The sequence below is a fragment of the Phacochoerus africanus genome, chromosome 3, assembly GCF_016906955.1.
Source record: "Phacochoerus africanus isolate WHEZ1 chromosome 3, ROS_Pafr_v1, whole genome shotgun sequence".
NCBI classification, from domain to species: Eukaryota; Metazoa; Chordata; class Mammalia; order Artiodactyla; family Suidae; genus Phacochoerus; species Phacochoerus africanus.
In genome coordinates, this window is record NC_062546.1 from 38,683,293 (window position 1) to 38,695,638 (window position 12,346).

The following is a 12,346-nucleotide window of genomic DNA, read 5'->3' on the forward strand; positions in this document are numbered from 1 at the left end:
TTTCATGCCAATGGACAAGACAGGAAAGCAGGAGTTGCAATACTCATATCAGACAAAATAGACTTTAAAATGAAGGCCATAAAGAAAGACAAAGAAGGACACTATTTAATGGTTAAAGAATCCATTCAAGAAGAGGATATTGCAATTGTCAACATATATGCCCCAAATATAGGAGCACCCAGATACATACAACATATATTAACAGATATAAATGGAGAAATTGATGGGAATACAATCATAGTAGGAGACTTAAACACCCTACTCACATCAATGGACGGATCCTCTAGACAGAAAACTAATAAAGTAAAAGAGATCCTAAAGGACACAATAGAAAAGTTAGACTTAATTGACATCTTCAGAACACCACATCCAAAAAAATCAGAATATACTTTCTTCTCAAGTGCACATGGAACATTCTCAAGATTTGATCACATATTGGGACACAAAGCTAACCTCAACAAATTTAAGAGAATAGAAATTATTTCAAGTATTTTCTCTGACCAGAATGGCATGAATCTAGAAATCAACCACAGGAAAAGAAATGAGAAAAAAACCTACTACATGGAGACTAAACAACTTGCTACTAAAAAACCAATGGGTCAATGAGGAAATCAAGAAGGAAATAAAAAAATACCTTGAGACAAATGATAATGAAGACATATCGATTCAAAATCTATGGGATGCCGCAAAAGCAGTGCTCAGATGGAAATTCATAGCAATACAGGCCTTCCTCAAAAAAGAAGAAAGATCTCAAATTGACAACTTAACCCTCCACCTAAATGAATTAGAACAAGAAAAACAAACAAAAAAAACCCCTAAAGTCAGCAGAAGGAAGGAAATCATAAAGATCAAAGAGGAAATCAATAAAATAGAGATTCAAAAAACAATAGAAAACATTAATAAAACCAAGAGCTGCTTTTTTGAAGAGGTAAACAAATTTGACAAACCTCTGGCTAGACTCACTAAGAAGAGGAGAGAAAGAACCCAAATAAACAAAATTAGAAATGAAAAAGGAGAAATCACAATGGACAGGGCAGAAATACAAAAAACCATGCAAGAATACTATGAACAATTATATGCCAACAAATTTGACAATCTAGAATAAATGGACAACTTTCTAGAGTCTTATAGCCTGCCAAAACTGAATCAAGAAGAAATAGACCAACTGAACAGACCAATCACTAGAAATGAAATTGAGTACGTCAATAAAAACACTCTCTATGAATAAAAGTCTAGGACCAGATGGCTTCACAGGAGAATTCTACCAATTCTCAAAGAGGTAGAATAAAGGCTACAAAGAGGATCTGTTGCCCATCCTCCTTAAGCTTTTTCAAAAGGTTGAAGAAGAAGGAACACTCCCAAAGACATTCTATGATGCTACCATCACCCTAATTCCAAAACCAGACAAAGATACCACCAAAAAAGAAAACTATCGGCCAATATCTTTGATGAATATAGACACAAAAATTCTCAACAAAATTTTGGCCAACCGAATCCAACAACATATCAAAAAGATCATACACCATGACCAGGTGGGCTTCATCCCAGGTTCACAAGGATGGTTCAACATACGCAAATCAATCAATGTCATACACCACATGAACAAAAGAAAAGTCAAAAACCACATGATCATCTCAATAGATGCAGAAAAAGCATTTGACAAAGTCCAACATCCATTTATGATAAAAACTCTCATCAAAGTGGGTATAGAGGGAACATTCCTTAACAAAATCAAAGCCATTTATGGCAAACCCACAGCAAATATAATACTCAATGGAGAAAAGCTGAAAGCCTTCCCACTAAAACCTGGAACAAGGCAAGGATGTCCAGTCTCACCACTGTTATTCAACATAATAGTGGAAGTCCTAGCCACAGCAATCAAAACAAACAAAAGAAATAAAAAGCATCCAAATAGGAAGAGAAGAGGTAAAACTGTCACTGTACTCAGATGAAATGATACTATACATAGAAAACCCTAAGGCCTCAACCCCAAAACTACTTGAACTGATCAACAAATACAGCAAAGTAGCGGGATACAAGATGAACATTCAGAAATCAGTCACTTTTCTGTATATCAGCAATGAAATATTAGAAAAGGAATACAAAAATACAATACCTTTTAAAATTGCACCTCACAAAATCAAATGCCTCGGAATACACCTGACCAAGGAGGTAAAGGACTTGTGTGCTGTGAACTATAACATATTAATCAAGAAAATTAAAGAAGATATAAAGAAATGGAAAGATATTCCATAATCATGGGTTGGAAAAATTGATACCGTAAAAATGGCCATACTACCCAAAGCAACCTACAGATTCAATGCAGTCCCTATCAAATTACCCATGACATTTTTCACAGAACTAGAACAAACAATCCAAAAATTTATATGGAACAACAAAAGATCCAGAATCGCCAAAGCAATCCTGAGAAACAAAAATCAAGCAGGAGGCAAAACTCTCCCAGACTTTAGGCAATGTTACAAAGCCACAGTAATCAAGACAGTGTGATACTGGTACCAAAACAGACAGACAGACCAATGGAACAGAATAGAGAACCCAGAAATAAACCCTGACACCTGTGGTTAATTAATCTTTAACAAAGGAGGCAAGAACATAAAATGGGAAAAAGAAAGTCAATTCAGCAAGCATTGCTGGGAAACCTGGACGGCTGGATGCAAATCAATGAAACTAGAACTCACCCTCACACCATGCATGAAAATAAACTCAAAATAGCTGAAAGACATAAATATAAAACAAGACACCATCAAACTCCTGGAAGAGAACATAGGCAAAACATTCTCTGATATTAACCTTACAAATGTTTTCTCAGGTCAGTCTCCCAAAGCAACAAAAATAAAGGCAAAAATAAACCAATGGGACCTAATCAAACTGACAAGCTTTTGCACAGCAAAAGAAACCAAAAAGAAAAGAGACAGCTTACAGAATGGGAAAAAATAGTTTCAAATGATGCAACGGACAAGGGCTTAATCGCTAGGATATACGAACAACTTATACAACTCAACAGCAAAAAAGCCAACAACCCTATGGAAAAATGGGCAAAAGACCTGAATAGACATTTCTCCAAGGAATATATACAGATGGCCAACAAGCACATGAAAAAAAAAACGCTTAATATCCCTGATTATTAGAGAGAAATGCAAATCAAAACTACCATGAGATACCACCTCACACCAGTCAGAATGGCCATCATTAATAAGTCCACAAACAGCAAATGTTGGAGGGGGTGTGGGAACCCTTCTGCACTGTTGGTGGAAATGTAATCTGGTACAGACACTATGGAGAACAGTATGGAGGTACTTTAGAAATCTATGCATAGAACTACCATATGACCCAGCAATCCCACTCTTGGGCATATATCTGGACAAAACTTTCCTTAAAAAAGGAAAAGCACCCACATATTCACTGAAGCTCTATTCGCAATAGCCAAAACATGGAAACAACCCAAATGTGTATTGACAGATGTTTGGATTAGGAAGAGGTGGTACACATACACCATGGAATACTACCCTGCCATAAAAAAGAATGACATAATTCCATTTGTTAGCAACATGGATGGAACTAGAGATTCTCATACTGAGTGAAATAAGTCAGAAAGAGAAAAACAAATACCATATGATATCACTCATATCTGGTATCTAATTTACAGCACAAATGAACCTTTCCACATAAAGGAAAATCATGGACTTGGAGAACAGACTTTTGGTTGCCTGGGGGGAGGGGGAAGGAGTGGGATGGATTGGGAGCTTGGGGTTAATGGATGCAAACTATTGCTCTTGGAATGGATTTACAATGAGATCCTGCTGTGTAGCAATGAGAGCTATGTCTAGATACTTACTTTACAGCACGACAATGGGAAAAAAATTATGTATACACGTATGTGTAACTGGGTCCCTATGCTGTACAGTGGGGAAAAAACAATAAAAAAGAGAAAAAAGAAAAGTAATGAGCTATTACTTTACACCCTTTGGACTGGTGAAAATCTGAAACAAAATAATGATTGCTGATGGAAATATGAGTTGTTATAGTCTTTGCAGAAAGCAGTTTGGCGATATCTATTAAAAACACATATTCCTCAGAGGAGAACTCACACTTCTGGAATATTTCCCATGCAAATAAAAGCACTGCTTGTAAAGATATATGGGCAAAGGCATCTATTGCAGCATTGTTTGTATGACAATAAAGTGGGAAGAAAGGGCTTGCTCATCATAGGATAATCGCTGAATAAATTATAGTGCATTCAAACTATGGCATATAGCTTTGAAATGTACATGAGCTTTAAAATGGGAGAATTAGATCTATACAAAATGGTTTGGAGGGATTTCTACCAAATTTTTCTGTTGTAACAAAACAAGATTCAGAAAAGTGTGTAGAATATAATTTTTATAATATAAACATACACATTTAGCAACGGCTAAAAATTTTGTGCCTTCTACTGTGTAACAAGCAAGCACTCCTTGACATGTTTCATTGGGTAGACTCATTTTAATGTTCAATATCCTGTGATGGAGGTGTTATTATCATTCCTATTTTACATGTGAGGAAACTGAGGTACACAGAGACTAAGGAATTCACCCTAGGTCATGCAGGTGAGAGAGCTGGAATCTGGACTCTAGAAGTTGAGTTCAGAGACTAGATTCTTAATCAGTGAACTTTTCTTTCTGAATAACTGGAAGGTAGGAAGTAGGCAAACAAGAAGGGGAAATTACATTAAAAGCATATATTATATGATGGATTTATATAAAATTTTATGTGGGTGTGTGTATTTAGACAGCGATGCATGAAGTAACAGTCCCTAAATATGAATGGTAGTTATCTCAGGATACTGTGATTGCACATGTGTTTTTAGTGTATTCCTTATACTCTTTACTTATTTGAGTTTTCTACAATGAACATATATTTTTTTGAGGAATCAAAAAGAGAAACTTATGCATTGTAGAAAAAACCAATGATTTGTATGCATTTTTTCACTTATTGTGATTTTCTTTCAGGGATTATCATGGGTATTTGCAAATTTAAAAGCATTTATAGCATTTAAAACTGAAACCAAAGAAACAACTCAAAATGGAAACTAGGTAAGTAAATTATGGGCATTTGGAATGTATAATTAAATGATTTTAGAATATAAAAAGACATGAAAAGAATTTCACAACCTATTGCTATAACTAAAAGACAATTTCAAAATGATACACACTCAAGAATACCCTAAATACACCATCTTGGGTATGTGGCAGGCTAGAAAGAGACTGGAAGTTTATATGCCAGCATCTTATATATGTTTATTTATGGGGATTGTTATTATGAGTCATATTTTTCACTTCTTCTGTTTTTTTTTAATTTAATAAACAAACATTACTTTTAAAATAAGAAATTAATGTGTAAGCAATAAAAATACCTTATTTTTTTCACTAGAAAATCAACCAAAAAATCAGTATTTTATCCTGAGGAACTGATCGCAGATACATATCCAGATTGAACTAAAGTGTATATACCATTTTTCCTTATTATTTATAATAGAGATAAAACTAAGAAAAAACTAATAAAAAATGAGGACACTAGTTGTGTAAATTGTGGGAAAATCGTGATGAAATATTATGCTTCCAATAAAAAGTCTGCCTTCAAGGAATTTTTAAAGACAGGAAAATATTCCTGGTACACTGTTAACTGAAAAAAAAAACAGAAGATTTTTTTTAATGTAATCCTTAAAGGAAAACATGATTGTATGCTTTTACCTTTTATATTTTTCTGCATTTAGAAATGCTTTACAAACATATGCATTATTCTTCCAAGTAGAAAAATAAATGCTATATTAAAATAGCATAAAATACTATTTTTTTGAGGATTATGAAGTTCATGTATTAGCCATGAGAATTAACATTAATAAAGTAGTTCTCCTCTTCCCAAAGCTATTCCCCCACATCTTTCTCTCTTCCTTCCTCAGGTTACCTTTTTGTGAAAAGAAATGTAAAGCACTGAGTATAGGAAACACTCCATCTACCTTAGTTCTTTCCCCTTCACTGAACTACCAGTGGGCAGCAGCTCTCATTCCAGACTTTAGACACTTACAGTCCAAAAGCAATAACCCGTGGTATCACAGTTCATCCAGACACTGCATCAACGCAGATCTAGGGCACAGGACAGCTCTGCTCCACTGTTGGGAGTGGAGGGGAGGATGTTTAGTAGGGGGATAATGAATACCAAGTATAGGGAAAGAACTAAGAAAAATCAGATTAGAGAAGCCTGAGGGGACTTTCATGGGTGGCCCAATGTTTTGTTTCTCTCCAACAATTAATTTATTTATTTGGTCATGCCCATGGCATGAGGAAGTTCAGGAAGTTCCTGGGCCAGGGATCCAATGGAGCCACAGCAGCAACCTGTACCACTACAGTGAAGTGAATAACTATTCTCTCCAATGATTTAGGCAAGGAGTAGAAACAGAACCACTTGCAGCCAACACCGCAGGCCCAGTTTCACAGCTACCTGTGGCTGGGAACTCATCTCTTGCGTACTCCTAAGTCTGCTTCCTCATCCATAACCTCTCCACTTCTTGTCCTTTTTGGCAAGGCTGACTCTTGCTCTTCCCCAGTCCCTATGGTAACTCTGACCTCCAAGAGGTCTGAAACTAGGTTAAGGGTTAAGTTATCCTTTGCCAAGGGCCATCCCCTTTCTTAAACAGCAGACCTTAGAGATATGACTTTCACAGAGCCCCAAAGGAATATGAGCGCAGGTGTGCATGCACCTGAGTGTGAGTTGATTTTGTGTTTAATATTGTAAGCGTATGATTTGGTATCATTGACCTTCAAATCAAATTAGGTACTGATTAAATAATAAGACAGGAGAATCAGGATGCATTTAAACAGAACTCCCCCCCACATACTGCCCCCAAGAAGGTGCCTTGGCCTTGGCTGTGAGTGAGGATGAGGTAATAAGAGTGTTGAGATGACAGAAGAGTTCTTCTTGAATTAAGCAGATTGACTCTATCTTAAATAATAATGATGATGACGATGATGAGGATAAGAATGACTTTGCAGCAGGTTCAACCACAGTACTTGATATTTCTGATAGGAACCCTACTCCTGCGTTTTTACTCCCCTTCATCTGTTGGCTATTTAAGTTAGTGAATATAGAGGCCTTAACGTTTGTACTCTTGGGCTTGTTTTTAAGGATTTAAACTGTAAACTACCGCCAAGTCAATAATTGGAATGTTTTTACAAGTAGAGAAAGAAATCTCTCAATAGGTAAGTGCACGTCCTATTTTTAAGTGACCTCAGCTCTCCTATCAACTTAAAGATATTTTCTCAGGCCAGCTTCACCTTGGAGTTCATTTCAATTCAGTCCTGGCTGCCACATCCTTGGCATGAACCCCCTGTGTGAATGAATTATTCATCAGCATTTCTCCTCCTCTTCTCTCATCCTCTCAACTCAACTCCTGCCCACCCGAGGGTTGTGATGAGTCATTGGGAACAGGTGTCCTCAGTCTGCAGCTCACAATCTCACTCTTGATCCATAAGCCAATCAGCCGTACCTCCTTCTGTTCACAGCTTGCACTGTTAGCAATTATGTGGGGTAAATGGGCAATAAGCATTCATTCAAAATTTCAACAAAATTGCTGGCACCCCAAAGACACTTCCTCTCGAAATTATTCAACTTTTACATGCTTGTTTTAATTTTTTTAAAAACATTGTATCTCCCAAACCAAGTGAACTTAGCCCACTCATTTTCCCATTTGTTTGGTTTTTTAGTCTTGACACCCTAGGAGATGCTAGTTTCTGGTAGGAGCCAAAATTATAACAAATATAAGGTCAGCCAACCAACAAGCAAAACTGAAATAACTGATGAGGCTAAAAATCTTTGGAATTTTAGAATACTAAAAAAAAAAAAAAGAAAAAAAAAGCCAGTCCACAATATTGGTGATTCTAAAACCCAGGAAGAAGATGCTGGGTCAAGATCAAAGTCTGGAAACAGACAAGAGAGCAAGGACTCCTTGAGGACTTTTGGTCAGCAAAAATGTTCTGCCACTTAAACCCAGAGAGTGTAATAATCATTTTATATGCCACCTTATAGCTGCAGAACTCATAAAGAGCCCAGATGTCACCAAGGAGATACATTTCTGCATGCAACTTGTAATGGTGAGTATTTGAAATGAATCCTCAACATATATGAATGCCTTTTAACATCATCATGACCTCAATCTTCAAGGATTTCAATGGCAAATTCATTTCTTTTTCATTCTAAGCTACCTATTAGTCCAGATGGCAGTTCCGTAAGCAAGAGAACACTTGGTCTAAGCTCTAGATTGTTCATTGATTAAAAACTGTGGTCTTCTGTACACACTATTTCAGAAAGAAAAGGCAAAAATCATAACCTGTGTATCCTATTTTTATGGAAACATGATCACATAAATATGTGGGTTTCAAAATCCTTTTCCTTGGATCCAGAAGTTAATGGATATTAACAATTTATTTCCATAAAAATCCTTAAAACTTCACATTTAGTCCTATTAGAAAACTGCATTTGTGATATGTAACAGAACTCATTGGAGTAATCACCATTAAAATTTGTATAGTAAAAAAACACACAAACAAAAAACCCTAAAAGTATTCTGAGCAATTTATCTTGGCATAAGCAATTAATGATGCGAGATCCTAAAAGCATCCAGAAACATCACAAACTGTGTGTTTCTCTAAAAGTGTGATAACTCCAACCAAACAACTCCACAGGAGAAATCTCAGCTTGAAGCACTTAGATCATTTCTCTTTCCTAAACTCTGCCATGCTACTTCGTTTAAAAATATTTTTATTACTGGGTAAATGATAGGGATGTTCAAAATTATCTGCTTAGGATAAAAACCACTGTCTTTTCACACTGAGTTAGGTTTATTTTTCTAAGATGTCCTAGAGTGAGCCAGAATCAGAACCAGAATCTATGTGATCTAAGAGGTTTACCTTTTTTAGATACTCTAAATGATTTTAAAACCAGGGATGTCAGAACACATATATGAGTAGTAAGAAGGGAGTTGCCAAGGGATTACTTTAAAAAATGACAATGAACTAGAAAAAGACCACTCAAGACAACAGTATGATGGATGCAGTGTTGGGCCACTCAGATCCCCACTCAGGAAGGAAGAACTCACTCTCCTGGCAGCCCTCTCCATCTCAAGCTTCCAGGATCACCCCCAACAGAAGAGAGATGCTTCATCCAAAGCCATAATCCTTTTCCAAGGTAACCAACAATAGGTGATTTATCAGTGGGAGGTTTTGTTTGTTTGTTTGTTTTTGTCTTTTTGTCTTTTTCTAGGGTCGCACCTGCAGCATATGTAGGTTCCCAGGCTGGGGGTCTAATCAGAGCTGTAGGTGCTGGCCTACGCCACAGCCACGGCAATGGCAGATCCTTAACCCACTGAGCGAGGCCAGGGATCAAACCCACAACCTCATGGTTCCCAGTCAGATTTGTTAACAACTGAGCCATGATGGGAACTCAGTGGGAGGTTTTAATAGCTCGACTCCCTCATCCCAACTGGATGTCTCAGAATGGTCATGCCATCTTCAGGCCAGTTATGGTTCCTGAGGAGAATGCCTTACAGTTCTATTTCTCTCTTACCCAGTTCTATCTTCTTATTTTTTCCTTTCCTGGTGTTGATTCCAAGAGCATGCCCTAAAAAACGTTAGCTCCCTAATCTCCATCACAGAGTCTGTCCCCCCGGGGCGGCAAGCTGCATAGGTACTAGGTGAAGGGTTTGAGCAACTGACATGTATTATTGCATCCTTTGAGGTAAATACTATTATCTCCCCTTTTCTAGAGAGGAGAAAACTAAAGCACCAAGAAATCAAGTACTTGTCATTATTTGTTAATTCCTTGTTAAGTACTTGAATTCCTGGTCAAAGGTTACATATGTTTCCAATGGTACAGACAGGATTTAAGCCTCAACCATGTGACCTGGGAGTTCAGGATTTTAGCAAGTGCCCTCCCTAAAAGGACACATCATTTAGAAAAACTATTTACAGGCAACCTGAAATGAAGTAAATGAGGCAAACAGCTGAGTATTATTTTGAAGACAACTTTGACTTTTTAACATTCCAGGAGTAGCTAATGTCAAGTATGGATATATTTTCATGTAATTCCAAGCTGAAGAAATGCATTCAGCATATTATCTAAAAGTTCCAAGTAGATCACATGGTTTATCTGATGCTCATTTGTGCACATATAACAATGTCATGTACCATTCACAGAAGGGTTTTTAGTAATTATCAGTGACAGATATAAAATAATATTACTTTGTGTGTGTGTGGACAGTTAATTGAGGAGGGAAAGAAAAGAAAGTGTAACCAAGCAGGGCCCTGTGGGACTCCTGGGCACAAAAGCTTTTCTGTGTCCCCCATTTCTTGCTTTTAGGAAACAGGCTCATTCAGCCTCCATGGCCTTCCCTGAATTCCAAGGGGGCAGGTTCAGACAGTTGCTATTCAGGGGAGGAAGGGGATACAAAGACGAGGGAGGAACAGTCAAGCAACAATAGTATGGTCTCGGGGCAGGATCCCGCTTCCCCGGGCAGGGACACACATAATGACATAGGCATCTTATACACCTAAGAAAAAGTTATATTCCTTATGCTTCTTTTAGAAACGAAGACATAAAAAATCGAACAGCTTAGAGTCCTTCCTTGTGCTTAATTGCACCCTCAACACTATCACCCATAAGCTAAAGATAAGGCACCCTAAGCACAATGGCCTGTGGGTTAAAGATTAGCACATGATGTTTTTCAGGAACAAACTTCTAATCTCTGATCAATATGCGCTTTTCACAAGCAATGTTATTCTGGGCAATAACCCAGAGGACCTCCAGCATGATCATGTCAAGATCTCCTGACACCAGCTTTGATGACTAAGATTCTCCTGAAGAAAGAAGAATGCATGTCTGCCCCATTCCTGAGTCCTATCTAAAAACCTATCTAAAAACATTTTCTTTTTTTTACGGTAAAAATACCTGTACTTCTTCTTAACGGAGGACACAGTCTTTAAGGCATTAGCCTGCTGTGGCCTCCTTTGCCTGGCAAAGCAATAAAAGCTATCATTTTCTCCTTCACCCAAAACTCTATCTCCGCATTTCTGTTTGGCACCAGGGGACAGAGGCCAAGTTTTCGCAACAAGATGACTCTTTCTTTTCCTTTAGATAATAAACATATATCTAAACTCTATTATCTACACATGAATGTCCCCACTATTTCTACTTGAATACATTTTCCTTTTGCTTTTTTCTTCTTCTGAAGACACTTGGGTCAGCAACATTTTCTCATAGTAACTGTCCATTGAATGAGGAATGATGCTCTTGCCAAAGATTTATTTTCAAGGATGCCTTTCAAACATTTCTTCTTTCTTATTCCTTCTAGATAATGGAGGTCTCTGGCAGGTGGTTCTCAAATGAACTCATTCCTAAGGAGGAGCTATAAACAGCCTAATTCTGGTGTTTCAAATAAACATCTTTAAATGTAATTTCTCCAACTATTCTCTTGTTTCATGAACAGTAGCCTTTTGGAGGAACAAACGTAAATGGATATAATAATTCCAAAAAGGGCAGATACAGAATAAAACGGAGTGGGCTGGCTATTTGTGTTGGAAATAGGGATGCTTCAAGAGAATTGGGTAGATTTGCTCACCTCTTCATTTTCTCATACAAACAAAACCCATGTAAATGACTTTATAAGAATTTGCGATTTTTAGATGTAGTACATGGCCTCATACCTTCATCTTTATAGACTTCAGCTTCTTCTGAAGAAGGGCTGGGCACAGGAGCAGCATTGGCACCATCTGTAAAACAGAAGGAGAAACATAGTGTCAGAGTCCACACTATCAGGTTGGAGCTTTCCTGCCCACCGTACCTCCCACCCCACCAAAGGAAGTAGGAGCCTAATTCATGGTCTAACAAACTGAATGGTCTTTGAAGGGGCTAGGGTTTATGACTCTCTTCTACCATGAGTGGAATAAAAACCTCCAGATAAGACAGAGCCCAATGAACCACAAACTATTTTTTTTGGTGAAGAATACTATTTGGCATTTTGCTTCTTCCCTACCTCTAGAAGAATGGTACATGATTTTTCTTAGTGAAAGACTGTGGAAGAAGTTTCCTTGCAAGTTTCTACAAAGTGCTTTTATGTGTGTGTGTTTAAAGTTTGGTTTTCCTTAGCAGAGCACTTCTGTTCCATTATGCCAGGCTGTCAAACTGCAGGGAGCACATCTGATGGCTGTCACTGTGGACGCCCAGGAAAAAGGGATCATCTACAGGAAAGCACCAAAAGCCACTGGCGATTTCATGTCAGCCACGCACAGAGTGGGGA

At 37.5% G+C, this 12,346-nt stretch overlaps 1 protein-coding gene across 1 annotated transcript in view; it reads right to left on the reverse strand.

Annotated features, from left to right (window-relative positions):
- LOC125122838 (ADP-ribose glycohydrolase MACROD2-like) overlaps nt 1-12,346 on the reverse strand; it is a 105,438-nt gene that overhangs the window by 40,484 nt on the left and 52,608 nt on the right. The window contains exon 4 of the mRNA XM_047771653.1: nt 11,754-11,819. Coding sequence (XP_047627609.1) covers nt 11,754-11,819 — 66 coding nt within the window. The remainder of the gene's footprint in view (nt 1-11,753; nt 11,820-12,346) is intronic.